The following is a 19,169-nucleotide window of genomic DNA, read 5'->3' as shown; positions in this document are numbered from 1 at the left end:
AAACGGGAGGGGGGCAGCAAGAAGCCAGACTATGATAGGTATATCATAAGTTTACTATAAACTTTCAAAAATATATAAATAATAGCTTGAATTATTTTTCTTACTCAAAAAACTGAGGGTCTAGGCCCCCCGGGCCCGGGATGGATCCGCCACTGTAGGTAAGTTTTCTTCCCGTAGTTTGAAGCGGTAAAAGTTTAATTTTGATTGTCGTGGTTTCCCTCAAGAGCCACCATTACCTTTTTTTAAAATAGTTATTACGAAGACAGGAATATTTTAAAATGCCATTCTATCCTGTTTACATTTAATGGGCCTTATACAGAATCTTTCTGATCCGTGATTAGTGCCATACTAACGAGTTCTACTAACATATTTCCTACAGTAGTGAGTCCTTTAGTAAAACGCTAATCATACGTCAAAACAGCTCTGCATAAGGCGGGATAACTTTAGGGATAAAGGGAAGGAAAAGTTGATCATCAGTATCCTCCCTAGGTGTCATCATAAGAATTATTCTGAGTTCCTAGAGTGCTGCTCCCTAGCGTCATTCGAGGAGTATTAACACTGAACATATGATAGTCAAGTTCTGTCGCTGTTGATTATGGACCGTACGCTACTTGAGAACATCAAAACACAAACTTCAGCTCTTCGGTGTAAGCCTGCATTAGCTAAATGAAAGGTAAGTCTCTTAAACAAATATGCAAATATTTTAATTCTAAGTTGAATATAAATGCAAATTAATGTTGATTAAAAGAGATTTGTGGAAATGGAAAATAACTGCCAATTGTGAAAAGTGGTCACGGTTGGATTAACTTCTAATTGCGCATTTTATCCTAGTTTGAGTTTGCAGAATCTAATGGAATTATTGTTAGGCATATCCTTCCATTTCCTCACGACAAAAATGGCCATAAAGTTCGGATATTTTTGCTTATATCTCAGATATATGGTGTCAACGGCGCCGACTTTCCAAAGCTTATGTGGGTGCATATCAATGGCGGGACGTTTTAGCCTACGTATAGGTTTCCATGGAAGTCTCGAAATTTGATTGATTTATTTTTAATTAAAATCTTGTATGAACACTGTCATAAAGGGATGTGCTGTGGTAAAGTAAAATATACTGGTACTATAAGGAAAAGTTGTGGTTGTTTTAGCTCATTTGGCAACACTGCTAACTTAAATCCAAGAGAAACTGTTTCAAATCGGGTCCAACTTAAAAATCTTGTGGGTGCGGCGTACCCACAAGATTATTTGTGTGGGTGCCGGAGCACCCACGTAGTTGGCGCGCATATGTGGTGTAATCCTAGTTCAATCCTAGCTTAGGTCAAGTAAACTTTGGGTGGTCACACAACTGGTTTATTCCCAAGATTCTTTCCTTCGTTCCACCATTTCATCCATTATCATAGACACCATGTCCCTTAACCTTCGAGGGGGGAGGGGATACGGTGGTTCTGTGCGTGAGGTTCCTGGCTCTATCCCCGGCCAAGTAAATTTGAGTGGATGACATCGTATTCGCGGGTTTTCTTAGTGTTCTCCCATTTCCTCTCCCATTTTCATCCCATCAATTATTCAATCATTTATTTGCCTCAATCATAGTCTCTCTCAGCCTAAAGAGGAAATCACGGGACGTGAAATTGAAAGATTTCATTTCATTCCCTTACCCTTAGTTGTAAGACTGTAACAAACTCACTGTGAAGTGTTTCCTCTCTTTTTTACTGTAAATGCAAAAAGAATAACTAAGAACTATTTAGCATAGTTATTTTTAAAAAATAATCTAAAAACGTTGCGGAGAGTGCAACATAATATAAAATAATGTTAGACATAATTATAAACACGTGTTAATGTGCGTATATTATTTTTTAATTACTTATCTTAGTAAGGGACCGGAAATTTGTTAAGAAAAAGTGATTATGCATGGTTAAGTAATGTTTATAGTACGATCTATTCAAGGAATTTATCAATAATGTCTTAGAAATAAACAAAGATTCGAATATCCAGATGGGAGGTTAACTTCGAAACCCTCTTGCGTACGCCACTGAATGTGTTTGTTTCAGAATAGTTTTATTGGATACTGGAACTCAAAAAGCGCAATTAGAGAGTACTCAAGCGTGAGCATTTTTGGCATGACTGGTAGTTCGTTAGTGGAGTGGGAGCATGCTTGATTGTAAACTCGATTTTTAGATATTGTAATGCACAGTTTCGCCTTCCTATTTCTATTTCGTAAGCATTCATAGCCATTTGTTCGTACTTTTCAAATAGGGTAAGAGTTGGTCTTATCTTACCAACAGTATAAGATATAAAGTGTTATCAGGCTAAATATATCAGCTTAACAGCAAATTCACGATAATGCAGTGTAGGCAGAGTTCCAGAACACGATCCGCATCCCCATTGAGTTGCTGGTTATGTGTACGGACTAGCATTCTAGAACCTTCCCTGTATTGTAATCAAAAACAAGAATATTTTTAAACAACAAGAGGAGGAAAAAAAAAAAGGTGCTATTGATCTACTAATAACTCAATAAAACCTGTATTGTAGCTAAACGGATGTGAGTTTCATATTGCTTGGTGCCGGATTTGTTCCCATGTGAGAGGACCAAATCTCTGATCAGACCCTTATCCATGGGAGGTCTAGGGCGGCCGGGCCCCCCTAAATTTTTGCTGTCCCCCTGAAATTTTCACGGTAGCCTTGCGAATGAATATAGTTGAACCGAACCACCCTAACTTCTATCGCCCCCCCCCCCTACATTTTTGGTCTGGCTACCGGCCTGCCTCTGATACAATTCCGAGTATTGATCAAATCTCACTTGTTGAAATTAGATGATAAATTAAATTTCTAGTTCCATGTGTATACCATAATCTTTAGGTACAAGGATTGAGTGAGAGGTTTAATGGTGATGTCTGCATCGAGGCTTTTTATCCTTTTCAGGCAAAATAAGATGAATGATTTAAAAAAATGGTGGAATGAGAATGTGGGATGAAATAGAACAACTCGGAAAAAGTCCACAGACACGATGTCTACTACAAGTACACATGGCGTGGGATCAAACTGGAGATTCCTCACGGGAGAGGTGAGAATGCTCCAGGTTCCATCTCACATAGCCTAACTATTGAAAATAAGTTTATATTTTTTTTAATCATAAGAAGCTATGATCTTGTTCTTTTGCTGGAGTGTATCGTGGCTCAATGATAAAGCGCTCATCTCTAATGAAATGTGTCCCTAGTTCTACACCAGGCCATGAGAGAATCATATTTCCGTGGGTTTTCTTAGGATTCCTTTTCTCCTACATTCTCATTGAATTCTTTGATTCCTCCTACATTCTTAAGCAATTTTTTTCATTAATCATCCGTTGAATCTGCTCTAGAGGGAATAATCGTAAGATGTACAATAAAATAATTTTGTTCATTTGTTCAGTGACACGATATTTGAACCATAACATTAGAAAATATTCCACAAATGGATTTAAAAGAAACTTTTATATAACAGACATAAGTTGCTTATAGTTTCCTGATATCCTTCATTCTTCAATGTATGTATTCTTTGGACAGTAAACAGTACCCATTATTTTGTACAACCGAAGAAATAAAAGTAAAAGCAAATTAAAAATAAATTTTAAACTAACAAAATATTGTTTTCAACTTGTTGTTATTGGATTCTGTTGAATTATTACCCTATTGCACAGTTTATTTCAACCAATGCTTTTCTGTAATATTGTTTGTTTATTTTTTAGTTTCGTTTGAGGTTTGTGATGGCATTTAGTATCTCCCCCAAGTTCATCGACATTTCAGGAGCCGGTACTGTGACTTATAGTGAGACGTTGTAAACTACCTCGTTTATGCGTATACCCACCGTCGCTGATGCGCCTGCTCCCTTCGAACGGATTCCCTGCTGCGCTCCAGCCCAGACACTCCTAAATAGCATTTATGCTTTTTAGTGATCCCTAGCACAAATTGGTTTGTTTTATGCACTGTAGTTTTTATGCCATACGTCCACACTGTATTTATACTAATGACAGCATCACAATTACAAATAACGAACCGTAATCACTACCCAGTGTCACTACCAAATGATTTGGGGGAGAGATTAATACTCGAGTTTTGTCGTCCCTCTCAGCACTATTGAGGATATTTGAACCACATTAGCTCCCACAGGGAATCGAACGCAGGTCTTCCGCACTAGAGGTGCATGTGCTAACTATTCAGTCAAGGGTAATGTCTGTACTGTACATACAGTACAATATTCGTATACCGTATTAATGAAGGACGTAATATAACTTAAGATGCCTCGAAATAGTTTCAGGTCTGTTTTGCGTTGAACTGGCACAAACTGTTTAGTGTTGGATCAAACATTAAATTTATATGGGTTACCGCTAACTTAATAATTTCGTATTGTAAAAGAAAAACTAAAAATAAGACAAAAATAATATTAATACAACAGTATATACAGTCCGCAGAAAAAAAAGAAAAAAAGAAACGTGCAACATGAGCATGTGAAACGACGAAGTCTTTTGCTCCAAAATAAGTGTTGCAGGGGAGGACGCCGAAGTTTCTCCTGGCGTGATTCGTGCCCACTTAGACGTTATGTTGATTCCCTGAGCTGTTAGGCGTAATTTCACAACAAAGTTACATGCTCATGTTGCAGGTTTTCTGCTGCGGACTGTATATGCATACCAGTGTGAAACTGGCGGCCTGTAGTTTGCAACGATGTTTTTGCCACAACTCGATTTTGGTGTTTGCCAGGTTATTTTTATTGTGGAATTATTACGTCTCATTATAGTGAAAACTGACATATACCTTACGTAAAAGTTAAGGGTTGCCAGGCGCTTATACAGTATTTTCGATTTCCTGTGAATAAATAGTAAGGGTTCTCACCTTCGGGACAAAAAAGGTCTCATAATAAAACTTCGCTGTTAGAAACGAACATTAACACTGACTGTCGTATCTGTCGACCGTTATCACGTGTGCGCCACTGGCAACAGTTCGCCAGTAATATTTTTAGGTGCATAAATGTATGATTTTTTTCTGTATATGGTTTTCCATATACCCGGCGTGGACATTAAATTTTGACTTCTATACCTTATGCATGTAATTGCATACACACCTATAAAACTAATACGACAGAATATATTATTTGTGTATGGAAAACTCATACACGCGGCGCTACACAGGCGAGCGGTGTGTATGAAGTTCCATACTGATGGCAGTCTACGTGTTGAGCTCCAAAGAAATGAACACAAAATATTACTAATTTCACGACATATCTCCATAAATTGGCATAATTACGTTTTCTCTTTTAACGCTCTGATACACTTCTAATGGCGCTTCTCATGCTGATTTGAGTTTGCAGACTCCAAAGGAAATGTGTTGAAACCTATACGTTCATGGGGTCAAGAGAGAAATGATCTGAAAATTGGGCTCGAACTGCCGCTTACGACAATGGTAAAAGTGCCCATGCTTGGATATATTTCTTGTGCGTCAGATCCAGAAAAGTAAATGCACACACTTACTCTTACGTTTTTTCTTTAACAGGATGTCGCTCAGATCATCAGAATAAATTGTAATTAATTTTTTTTACTGCTAGGCCTATCCAAAGTATTTATTCTGAGAAAGACTTCAAAAGTTGCACAAATACTTTTCATGTCTTCATCCCAAGAATCCATCCGACTGTAAGATTCGATTTTGTATAAGATTACATCAAAAACCAATATCTTAAATTGTTCTTCAGTTTCTTCTGGAAGTGAATGCTCCACCGCTACAACAATCAGATTCATCGAACAAAAATCTTCCTTTTCTTCTTATCTTTTTGAAAAACTGTCTCAATCTCAATGTTTGAAAATTACTTTGTAGCTGCTCTTAAATATTAGATCATAAACTTCTTACATCCTTATCTATGGCAATCTTAAGAGTTCTAAAGCTGTTTATTTCAGTATGACAGTAGTTACTTATCTTTTGCCATACTTATCTTTCAGTTCCTTACATTTTTGTAGTATAAAAATATCTCTCCAAACATGCAAGAAAATCAATGGTTCAAATCTGGAAAACATTATTATCAGCCCGTTAGCTTCTGCTATCCCATCATAAAACAAATTGCATTGACTTCGTGTAATTTGTAAAGTTTTCATTACTTCTGGTAGTTTTTTTCTGCTATAAGCTTCATTGACACAATTCCTGCATAAGGAGGCGCGGTGACTCAGTGGTACAGCGTTCACCTCCGGTGCTTGAGGTCCCTGGTCCGATCCCACCTCGCGTCGTGTGGACTTTGTGGTGGACAAACCTCGTGGGTTTTCTCGAGGTTCTCCCGTTTCTTCCCACTTTCTTCATTCCACCATTTCATCATTTCTCATAATCAGTCTCCTTTAGCCTAACCGGCATATACATGGGACGTGAAACTAAAATATTTCATTTCATTAATTGCTGCATACTCCATCTGGTTTCAGAAGGGCTGTATGAGGGGATCCCATGTCACTTCTTGCCTAAAGTTGTCTAAGAAGTTCAAATGTAATCTGGACTGTCACCAATCAGCTTGTCGACCTCACAAACTATTGATTCAACACTAATATCGATCATCTTGGACAGGTTAATTTTCACGGTTTCCTTCCCCCCATGACGATATGGACTAAAGTTAGACTCAAACGGCATCGAAAGTGTTACTATTCGTGTCAGTGACCGCGAAATAATTGAATTTGACACTAATTTTCCGGTGCCTCGGAATCTCTATAATCTCTTTCTGCATACATTTTGAACCTCCGTAATTCCTCCTCCCGTGGCAAAATTCGAAAAAAGGGTTTCATAGACAAATGGATCTTGTGATGATCAATCCGTATACAAAATTTGGTAGCCATGCGAGAATCTGATGACAGATAGATATAATTTAATTATTATTAAAGTTATGTATGTGTATATATGTAAATATATAAATATTTATGTATTTTGCAAATATATAGAATTAAATTCTTAATTAGACTAAACGAAAAATAAAATAATGTACTGTATAATACAGGGTTGAAAAGTTATTTTTAAAAAAGTGTTTAAAACATGAGAAAGGTGTTCAAAATGTTTTAAACATATTTTAAAACGCGCACAAAAAAAATTTAAACATTTTGAACAGTTTAAAACATGATTATAAACACATATTTTAAAATCGTGTAATAACTTATTTGTTAAGACTTTTTTACTTTTTACTTGCAACCGACCTTTCCATTGAGTTTTATTCTGGTTAAGACTACACTGTGTTAGGTACAGAACATTTCAGTATAAATTAGTAATTATCAACTTATTTCATATCATGACCCCTACACCATCTTGCCATGACTCTCGCAAGTACTTTCTTGGTTGTAATAAGCATTTTAGGTAAATTTTAAAATCTACCTACCATAGAGATTTCACACAATCTATCAATATACATGGTGAAAGAAAAATCTTCACCACCCTTGTGTGTTCAGAACGGGTTGATGGAAAAACTTGGAAGTCGTCTGACACATCAGATGGTGCTATCAGGCATCATGGCCAAGCCTGGATTAACACGTCTGCAGGCACGGGGCTAGAAAAAAAAATATGTGGCCTCTGCAGACTTTCTAATACATTTTTGTGAAAGTACAGTAGAAAAGTTAAGGGAATATGTTTCATATTTTTTGTCATATTTTATTTTATGCTGATGATTGTATCTTCATGATTCTTTTTTAGATAGCCAGTCGTGATTTTGGTCAGAGTGGAGGCCCCTGTTCACCTGGAGGCCCGGGCTATACCCCCGTAAGCCCCTCCCTTAATCCGGGCCTGATCATGACAGCCATCTGTGATTGGCATTCGAAATTTCAAATGCAAAGGGAGTCATGTTACATGTTTTTAAGGCTAGAATTTTATCAGAAATGTGCTTGTGCGGTTATTTTAGCCGTAAAACAAGTCATTTCGGAGTTACTGTTTCTAAAAGTTTTCTAATTATGCCCTTAGGAGCTAAGCTCGCGTTTCGTGGAGGCGAGTGAGATTTTAGTTGCAAAATCGGAACACTGATGCTAATAAAATTATTTTAAAATAATAAATTTTCGAAAAGTATTGTTTGATGCAGACTCCATGTTGTGCTAACTTGAGAATATTTTCTGCAAGCCTATGTAATTGTTTTTTTTTTTTCACGTCAGTTTATTGAAGAAAAGTAATACATTTGGGGCGTTCAGAGCACAATGGATCCATGTCCATTTTCAGCAAGGTTCAGTTTTGCTCAGCGAATGAATTCTATTTCAAAACTCTATCTTCGCAGTCAAGAGTCCGAAATAAATGTATAACTAAAACTATGTGAAATGGTATGGAATAGTTCCATATGACAGCCGCTAGATACGAGCGTCAGTGAGGCAAGTGGGGGGGCCGCCGTCCCCATTCCCACCCCGAAATTCAGATTTTGGGGGGGACAGTAAGGCAGTTTTAGAAACGTTTTGATAAGCCAACTCCAACACAACAAGCTTGAAGTCTTTACAGCGAATAAATACGGAGGAAATGCAGATGATCAAAACTGGAAAGTTGCTTAGGCCCAATTTCCAGAATTTTAAGCAGGCCCGAAACTCGAAAGTAGAGCCACCTTTGGAATCTTTGGGCCAAAAAATATAAAAGAGAGGAATATAGGCCTATAGCTCCTTACAGCCAATAGAAATGGATTATAAGTGATCAAAGTCCGTATTTACTCGGAGTAAGGATTTCAATTTTTTTCTAGAGCTCCTTCGTGGCTAAGCGGTTAGCATACGCGCCTTTGGCGTGGGAGACCCGGGTTCGATTCCCGGCGGGAGCTCATGTGGTTCGGATTCCACGTTAATCAGTAGGTCCACGTCTCATATAGCCTCGCTGCTGAACGGGACGCTAAACTAAAATCAACTCAACTCAACTCAATTCAATTTTTTTCTGTGGCCTTTGCTCAGAAAAAGGTTTCTAAATCTGCATTACTGCCCCCAAAATCTGAAATTCAGGTTAAGGGGCGGATGATCTCTAAACGGACGCCCCTCTCTAGAGGCATATAAAACAGTAGATTGCACCTCTTGTCACGTAGTTTTTTCTTTCTTTTATTTCGGATTCTTTCTTTCTAAAGTATGTATGTACCACATGCTTAAAAAAAAAAGTCCGTATGCTGTAACTCAGGAATTTTCCCATTTATTTTATTTTACTTACGTTTATGGATAAGATTTAGTTATTAGTAAGTGGAGATAATAGAAAGCTATCCATCTAAGTAGATATTTCCAAATAATATAAAAGAATAAAAATATAAGCAAAAAATTGTGCTAGGTTTTGTGTATACTGGCAATAATACTATCGAGGGATTTTCGCAGTAGCAGAGCACGATTGCGGAGGGAATTTCAGAACTTCCAGTTGGATCAAGGAATTGGAAAGTGTACTAAAATAGTGCGTTTATTGCTTTAAACCTAGTGTCTCGATTGTCTGCCAAATATAAATTAGCTTCTGTAACCATGATGTCGTACGAAAATATAGAAACGAACAGAACTCTCCTATTGAGGTTGGAAATGACACGCACCATGGCTACGAGCACTTATTTGTTAAGTAAAAGAAAGCAAAACAAAACGTAGTCTCCATGGTAAGGTGGGTAGAGTGGTGGATTAGTTTTCTTATACTGTTTTGACACCAGATCGAATCCCATCTCATGTTAATAACAACCAATATAATAACGAAATAACTTATTGTCCTTTAATCGACGTATTTACTTAGGATTAGAGTACTATTGGTAACAGCGATTGTTTTCAGATCATGGTCTTGTGAGCTTACTCCTCCCCTTGCCGTTTTCGACAGCAAACCAACTTACTTCGCGTGTGTGTGTGTCAGGAACAGAAAAAAACATACGCGACCTTCAGCCTTTGTAATCTTAGCACCAAACATGCCACGTTAGAGCGAATGAAGTAGAGTAGCTTGTTGTAATGAAAAAAAAAGAAGAAAAACGCTGATGTCAAATTATCATTGACATAACAGGCATAAGATTTTTTTCTAGCATGATAACACATTAAACGTAACTCGTTAAATTTTTGGGGTTACAAATTATTACCTTACATGTCGGTGTAGGCCTATTTGTTTTCACATTCCAGCAACGAAATAAGGAACTATGGTGATAATGATAAAAATGGAATTCGAGATTTCAATGAATTCGTTTCATGACACCTACATATCGAAAAAAATGATTTTTCGATGTCCGTCCATCTGTTCGTCTGTCGATTCGTCACGCTTTTACATACCCTCAGAGGCCATAGTGTTCAACGTACCTGGATCGAATTTTAGACAGGAGGTTTTTATAACATTTTGTCGTTTCGAAGTTTCTTCCGACACCTAAAAATAAGCGTAGTTTACTGAAGAATGAAAATTTAAAATAATTAAATTTCCTCGAAAACAGCTCTAAAATTATATTTTTATAAATATATTTTATTAACAATCCTCCAACGTAGTATAAATCATTGCTCTGAAAAAGTGCGTCAGGTGTAATATACTGTATGGGATGCGTTCTTTTTGCACAATTTTCTCAATCACATTTTATAAGTATACGTATCAGGGCCTAAAATTGAGTGGAGTACTCCACACTTTGTGGAACTGTAGGAAAGGAGTGTGGAACTATAATTCTTCAAGTGTGGAGTGGTATTAATGTGAGTACCTTACTTTTCTCGGATTATGCATTTAAACGCGTTTAGTGTGTCAAATTAAGTCTTACTGATTCAATACATTCATTATGCAATGGGTTATTCAATTCCATATAACTGCCAGTATATGACATTAAGCCAGAGTTAATACGTACAGGTGTCTCCTAGATGACAGGGAAAACCATTACCAATTTTGAGGTAAAGGAACTTTTTAACTATATTTAGTTTTCAAATGTTTTCGGTGGCATTCATATAGTTTTAAAATATGCAACTAACTGCACGTTTATCTGTTGTTTCAATAGGACATTACACTTTTCCGATATAATGAAATGTGTTGTTTTGTGGATAAAAATTACACGATCCTTTAAATCCGCTGTAGAAACATGTTCTACCAGAGATAACATACATCAATAACCGCCAAAAATTTAGCCGAAGCACCGTAGATTCTCAACAACCAATCATAATCCAGGAAATATTATCTGTTCGTAAGTTTCATGGAGAAAAAATCTCGCTAGCCGGCCCGGGTTATTTCTTTTGTCTATAGATCAGTGTTCGCTGTTTGGTGACGATGCATTGTTGTCTTTGGTAAAGTAATTTCATTACTTTAGAAACAATAACGAAAATGGAACAGAGGAAGGAAATAAAGAAACAAAAGGTAAGCCAATGTTCCTTTAGTTCGTCTTTATGTCTGCAGACACAACACCTGACACATGGTTCTCATCTAGTTGATTTACCGGTACTTTGTGCCTACAAGCAGCATAGGGTATTCAATTTTCCATGTAGCTGGGCGTTGGACATTAGGTCTATTTATTTTTATATGGAACATTGGAATTCAAAGCCTCAGTAAAATTATACAGGGATACCTCCAGGAATTTCTTAGTGTGGGCACCCACTACTGGCAATCCACCATCACACACCCAACTGTTAGATTGCATTGTTGAGGCAGATATAGAAAATGTACAAAAAGCCCTTAAAAAAAACGCACTAGCTATATCACTGAGAAGCGATGGTAGTGTCGACAGAATGCAGTTGCACAATCATCACGTTATGGCCAATATTGTTGACAAAAAGGGTAAGAACAAGTCCTAAGGTAAGATCCTGGTCTTTGAAGAACCAGAAGGAAGAGGCTCCGAAGCGCATGTTACAGCGTTACGAAAATCAGTAGAAAGAGTAATGCCATGGAAAGAACTGTTTCCTAGAGTGATTTCGGTGGTTACATGAAAACAGAACAACACAAAGGAATGTGGAAATTGTTAACTGATGAAAGAGTTGCTTCAGGTGAAACGTTGCCTCTGTTGAAAATTTGGTGTGCTGCTCATCGCATTAATTTAGCATGAAAAGATGTCACCAAGAATATCCAAGAAGTTTTCTCTCTCATACAAGCAGCATCTGGACTGTGTGCTTTCTATCACTCTTCAGGGCAGCGAACGAAAGGTTTAACGATGGTAGCTTCAGAAAATAACTTAGAAGTTTTGCACTACCCAGAATATTTTGTCAGGTGGACAGAATTTTCATTCAGTATGCTCACTACTCTCCTAAAAAAATGGTATCCAAGCTGTCTTTAACTTGCAAACGGAAAGCCATGGATGTAATGAAGGCAATGGTCATCTGCGTAAATGGATAGAAGTAGATCGCCTTCATCTTCTGTGTCTTGTGACAGACGCTCTATATGTTTTCAAGAATTGCCAGCAGAAGTTTGAGAGTGATGAAATGTTTCTTTTGGACATAATAACAAATGAAAATATAACTGTAGCACAATTGGAGAGTATGAAAGAGAAACCTCTGTTAGGCGGGTGGGAAGAAACATTTTGAAACGAACATGTGCAAGAGAACGTCAACGGAGAAATACAGTACTCATTACATGGTATTCAACTTCATCGTACCACACGTCGCAATAAATCCCATAACAAATATGTCAGTGGGAAAAGAGATTTTACTCTAGTACGCTACGAAGTCCTGGATTCCATAATTAACTTTGTTAGTCAGCGTTTGGTGTATGAAGACAGTATTGTTGCTTTGGACCCTTTGCGTGTTTTGCAAGAGGATGTAACTGATGATGCCCTAAGAGAATGCCACAAAGTTATTTTGTCCTGATACATATCTTTTGCAGTTCGCAATGCAATATAGAGTGGCATCATCGTGCAGTATGTTGAAAGGTCTGAACGCTAAAAGCCTTCTCATGAAAATCTGTGGAAATCAGTCAATTCATGCTCTGTCAACAAGTCTAGCCCGAGTTGTTGCTTCGAAACCATCTTCTTCCGATGATGAAAGACTTATAAGTGATACAACACATTGAAAACAGATAACAGACTCTCTTTGACTCCCACGACTGTGAAAAATTACCTTCACGTTAATATAAACATGGGTCCGTTGGAAGATTTTAGCTCAATCCCTGCTGTTATAAAATAGCTGGCCAGAAAGGAAAGGCTTTTTGAAGTTGGTAGGAAGTCAAAGGAACAGCCCTGGTATAACGATGTATTTGTCTTGGCAGAAAACAGACTGAGACAGCGTGATGATCACGGAAAAATGACAGTGAAATTCTTATGTAAGAAAAAGTGACTTTTTTCCTTCCAGTGTGACTATTTTTCTTACCGGTTTGTTTCCTGTATTTTATGGTTTAATACAATACAATTAAATATGTATTCTAATGTGCCTTTAATCTTGTTTGCTCTGGATGTCAAATTTTTCTGCATAATAATAATAATAATAATAATAATAATATTTTTGGTCGCACGTAAACATGATGTACTGGACAGAACACTGATTATATGTCAAAACAAATGCTGACTAAACTAGTTTTTCTATACTATATACGATTTTTACCAGTGTGAAGCTATGATTTCGTTGAATTTTAGGCCCTGATACGTATCATTAATAACTCAATGATATTGCATAACTCGTTCATGTAAACATTCAGAAAGGATAATTTACTCTTAGGGCGAGCTTTTCCCTGACGATTTTCCCATAAACGTCTCAGGCAATTTTGTTCATATTCCGTAAAGAAATATTTCATTAATAACCTAACATACTGCATAACTTGTTTATCCCGAAAACATCCAGAAGGAGTGTTTTTCTAAAGGAGTGAATTTTTGACAATTTTCTCAGTAATAACTAAGACGAATTTGTTCTAATTTCAGTAACAAATATTTCAGTAGTAACCTTACAATATGGTACAACTCGCTTGTCCGGAAAATAAAAATACAAAAGCGGTAGTTTACTTTGTCGGTCAAATTTTCCCCTAGGATTTGCTTAAAAATGACTAGATCTACTTGGTCCAGATTAAAGGAATAATTTACAGTATGGCATAAATCGTTTATTCTTAAAATTACAGATAGAGTAGTTTACCTTTGGGGATGTTTTCCCCGATGACCTTCGCAAAAACAACTTAGGAGATTGTTGTTCATATTTCATAAATAAATGTTACATAAATAACGTAACGATATGGTATAATTCCATCATCCTCCAAATCTAGAAGTGATATATTACTTTTGGGAATACGTTTGATCATGCGATTTTCTCAAGAACGACTCAGGAAATTTTGTTCGTATTTCATAAATAAATCTATGAAAATACTAACAACATAGCATAACTCGATTGTCCTGAAAAGATCCACAAGTGATAGTTTATTCTTGGGGGTAAGTCATAGTTCGCATACAATAATTTTCTTAATAATTCTAATATATGGTTATTTCTAACGGAAATATGACTTTCGGGACTAAAGTCTCTTAAAACAAAGTTTTCCAAAACACACTTGATTTGCATTTTCAAAGGAAATATTTCAGTAATAGTTCCAGCCTAACACGAGTCAGTTTAAGAAATTCGAGCGAGAATGTTCAGTGCGTTTGTTCCGTACCCTTTGTTAAATATATTTTTAAATGTTACAAATAATCACAATTTTCCCAACAAAATCGAAACTTTTTAAATGTGTCTTATGGCCAAATGGTTTAAGTGCTTGGTTCTGGATTTGGTTCCCGGTGAGAGCTAGTATATTTTCATCCAACGTTAAGGTATAGGTGCTACGTCGGTGCAAAGAAAAAAGTGTTAAAGAAGCCTAACGAAGCTAATCAATAATACAAAGAAATAATACACAATGTTACGAAATTATCGAAAAAACGTTGTTAATATTAGCTAGGTGCGACTGAAATATCCAACCGGGGGGCGCGGTGGCTCAGTGGTAGAGCGTTCACCTCTGGTGCTTGGGGTCCCGGGTTCGATCCCAGCCCCCGCCAAGTGACAAACATCGTGCTCGTGGGTTTTCTCGGGGTTCTCCCGTTTCCTCCCACTTTCTTCATTCCACCATTTCACTCATCTCTCATTATCACCGTCTCCTTTAGCCTAACCGGCATAACCGTGGGACGTAAAACTCAAAGATTTCATTTCATTTTTGAAATATCCAACCGATGATTCTCAATTCCAAAGGTAAAAAAGTGAAAATACAATACCACATTAATCAGTGGTCTTTAGGTAAAGTTATCCTACTAAGAAGTGGTTGAGACACCAAATAATGTCATCGCTGGGAGATATGTTAGGACAATAGTGGGTGGGAGTTTCATACTGCAAGTAATGGATAGCCTGCACCTTCGTTTGAGGGCGAGTATTGAAGTGCGTATTTAGGTTTGCATTGAAAAGATTAGAACACAATATCTGTTGAACATTGCGGAGAGATTTGCAGTGCATTTCACGAGGTTCGATATTGTAACAATCCTAGCGAACTCTAGCCTTCCCTACTGTACAGTAAATTCGTGCTTAATTAAAACTATATTTGTTTAAACTTAAAACTGTTGCCCGCTATAACCTGTGCACAATGGGCAACAGTAATCCGCCAATATATATATATATATATATATATATATATATATATATATATATATATATATATATATATATAATTTCGCCCCATAAATGTCTTGGCTCACAAATTTGTTTATGGTTTTGCATATAATAGCGTGGGTATTAAATTTTGACTTCTACGCCTATGTGTATCTAATTACCCGTAAATACAGCAATATTTGAAAGTTTTTTTTTATTGGATTGTTATTTGACTGCCTTATACGTTGTACTAATTATATTTTTTTTAATCAGTGTTTCAGGGCAATAAGAAACAAATTTGATAACAGCGAAAAAAGCATAAACAATGACGAACATTTCAAGTTTAATAGGAAGTAGACATAAGTCATCCCTATATATACAGATTCATTCTAATTTGGAAGCAAGAACAGTCCAAGAATGCGGTTGCTGGAAGCAGGCAATTTAACTTTGCGGAAAAGATTGTGGGGACGTTTAGACAGTCGCATTCGGGTTCTTAAGAGTAGGTTTAGGTGTGGTGAGGTTGGCCTTATTCGGTACATTAGTGCAGTATCTTATTGCATTCATTTGGATAGTTAAAATTACAATTCAATGAAGACAAGGCGATATTAAGAGTAGCACCTGTATAGCCTACTAAACTTATTAAAGTTCATGCCGTTATTGTTAAATGCAAATTATTTTTATTTGTATGTCTGTGTGTTCGTAATTTGTTCTTGTTGCAGTAAATCACAATTGCACTTGGCTCTGTAGCTAACTGCATCTCTTTAGATTTATGTTGGTGTTTTGTTCCTTTCGACAGATATTTCTAATATTGAGGTGCTACCAAAAGTTTTCATGCGATTGTGCGAAACAAGAATGGGTAAACTTGGCAAAGTTAAACACTGATAAAACACTCTGCGAAACAGGAAGTAATCCAAGTTGCCAACTTGCCGTACCAATCACTATGATTCCTGCCAACTTGGCTGCTAGAGAAGTGCTGCCTTCTCCCAGAACACTCTTAGTTTGGCTATTCCATTTAGACTAACTGGAAGATATTTACCAAATTTATTATTATAATAAAAGTAACTTGCGAAGTTCTCTTTCTATTGAGGATCTCAATATGAGCGTGACTTGAATTTTCTTTCTTTTATAAGTGATACAATACCTTACAACGAAGTTTGTAGAATTACAAAATACCTCTTGCTAGTTTCAAGGAGTTTGGTTCATCATCACTCCTCTATACATTTATTCTGTTCGCATTTCCGTCTGTCTAGGAGACAAACATATCAAGAACTACTTAATATATCGCCATCAATTTTGGCCAGGATGTAGAGGTCAAAAGTAAGAAAACTAGTTTGTGGATGTGATATTCAAACAGGAAGTTGTAGAAATAAACCCTTTCCGGTTTTAACGTTGGTCACTATTGAACAAAAACGGTAATAATCAAAAATTTTTTTTTCTACAATCAGAGCAAAAAAAAACTATTTAGAGAAACATCATACCCAATCACATAAAAGATTTTGATTTGATTTAATTTTGAGTGTAACGTCCCTTTCAGTATCGAGGCTTTATGAGATGTTGACCTACAGCTTAACATGTGGTTGAAACCACATGAGATCCCCCTTGGAATTGAACCCGTCTCGCATGCCAAAGGCGCATACACTAACCATTTAGTCTCGAGGGAGCTCCGTAAAAGATTTCCAATGAACGTAAAGATCATATCATATAATAGCGTTTACAGCAATTGGTATCTCAAACTGTTCTGGAGATAAGATTAACATTGTAGTCTTCAATAACCTTCAAAATCATGTAATTGCTAGAAATTATTGTAATTACAGCTACCCAAAAATGTCGATATAATGTTATAGAAGCAAAAAGAAGGAACATATGAAGGAGTAGGCCCACTATAGATAGGAGGAATTTAGGAAGAATTATTAGCCCATAATGTCTTTCTTCAAACCTTAGCGCACCGCTCGAGTCTTCTACCTGCTGTACACATAGATTAAAATCGTGCCTTCGATAAAACTAATTGTTTACATTTTAAAAAATAATCTTTATTTCCTTTTATTTATTTATTTATTTATTTATTTATTTATTTATTTGAATTTGGCCACCCACCCCAAACTCCCTACCATATTTCAGTAATTATTCAGTCTTCCCTGTACAGGCAAGCGATAGTGCAAGTAGTGACGTCTGTTACCATAACTGTTTATTATTATTCGAACTACCGTGACGTAGACACTAAATTTGTCGTTTATTAATTACAATGATTATTTTGTTGGTTTTACAAGTCTTCTCATAAAATGTATTATTATTTTCAGAACTTTTCTTCACCAAAATTAACATCGAATTTTAAAGAAATGAGTAAGCGATCTGAACATCACAACAAAACAGCTAATTCGTTTAAACTTCTAGCAGCAGTTAAGCATATCTATCAGAAAATTAAACACGCTCGTGAGAAACATATAAATGGACATGCGATACGTCGAATTATGCATATTGTTAAAGATTTATCGTTTACGGATCTTGACACAAAACGCCTGGATACAAACATAAATTTGAAATCAACTAATTTTGAGAGTATTTTAAGACTTCTTCCAGAAGGAACAGCCATTAAAGTATTAGAATATGCAACAACTTTAGCTGCTGTATTCAAACTAACCAGACATACTTATAAAGATGTGAAGAAAGTGATTAAAGAGGAAAAGGTCAGGGAAGAAAAATTGGAAGAGAAGACAATACAAGTTCAAGAACCCAAAACTAAAAAGTGGTCTGCTGCTACTAAGGGAGTTCTCATCGGAGCTAAAATTGGTGGTATCACTGGATTTCTGATAGGTAGCTTAGCAGGAGGAGTTGGTGCAATACCAGGGCAAGCATTGGGTGTTGCTGCTGGAGCTTTAATGGGTTGTGTTTGTGGTAAAATTGGAGCAAATTTATGTAAAAGTGGAAAACAGGATTAAAATCTACAGACGGACCTTTGTCTTGCTATATTGTCGTTATAATTTCAGCTGTGAATAGTGGTTTTATTGGTTATGTACAGCAAAGAAAAGTATTTGTATTTAACTGTTTTATTGATTGCTTTGATCATATTTGGAGATTGTGATGCTTAATGATAGAACGTCCAAGCGTCCTGTTGGAAGGACATAGCGTCCTCCGGGATAGTACGCACAGAAATTCTGAAAATAGATAGTTTCTCGTATTGCTAGCAGGATGTCATTGAGCTTCCATATAGTAGACAAACAAACCTTTAGCGAGAACCTGATTGGTACGATTTCATGTCACTGTTCCTTCGTTATTAGTTTTGATGTCAAATCTGTTTTTGAACACGTGAGTGAGCGTATATTTACTTTATAAATAAGTGTAGTGTATGTTATTATCTGTACTCAAATGCAATATCCATCCGTTGCAAAGATATTGGTAATATTATATTTTGAAAATGTAATGTGATATTTCTTATTCTTTATTAACTTTCTACCGGCAGTATCACAATGTTGTAACTAATAAATACATTTAGAAAACTGTCATACTATAACAGCATATAACACAATAGCATATTATAATTGTAACATATAACCATGCTTCCGTAATGCTGGCACGATGATTCTAGCGCACTAGCAGAGGTACAGTATCGTCCCACCGGAAGGATAAATGCTTGGACGTTCTATCATTAAATAAAGTACTATAATATTGATTGATTGAGAGTATAGGAGAGATGTAAACAACAGATCTATTTGTCACTGTTTCAGTTAAGTTCAAGGCTTACATTTGCTTCTCATGAGAGAAC

General features: G+C 36.4%; 1 protein-coding gene across 1 annotated transcript; it reads left to right on the top strand.

Annotated features, from left to right (window-relative positions):
• The first annotated feature begins 517 nt into the window (after window positions 1-517).
• On the top strand, window positions 518-18,443 carry LOC145664016 (uncharacterized). The gene is made up of 2 exons (XM_081730306.1): window positions 518-673; window positions 17,707-18,443. The coding sequence occupies exon 2, from the start codon at window positions 17,746-17,748 to the stop codon at window positions 18,343-18,345; it is 600 nt and encodes a 199-aa protein (XP_081586432.1). The 5' UTR covers window positions 518-673; window positions 17,707-17,745; the 3' UTR covers window positions 18,346-18,443.
• Window positions 18,444-19,169: the final 726 nt, after the last annotated feature.

The sequence above is a fragment of the Thermobia domestica genome, chromosome 11 (genome assembly GCF_964235325.1).
Source record: "Thermobia domestica chromosome 11, izTheDome1.hap1.1, whole genome shotgun sequence".
In the NCBI taxonomy this organism is placed as follows: Eukaryota; Metazoa; Arthropoda; class Insecta; order Zygentoma; family Lepismatidae; genus Thermobia; species Thermobia domestica.
The sequence above is the reverse complement of the archived record's forward strand: the minus strand, read 5'-3'. Positions and strand labels throughout refer to the sequence as shown.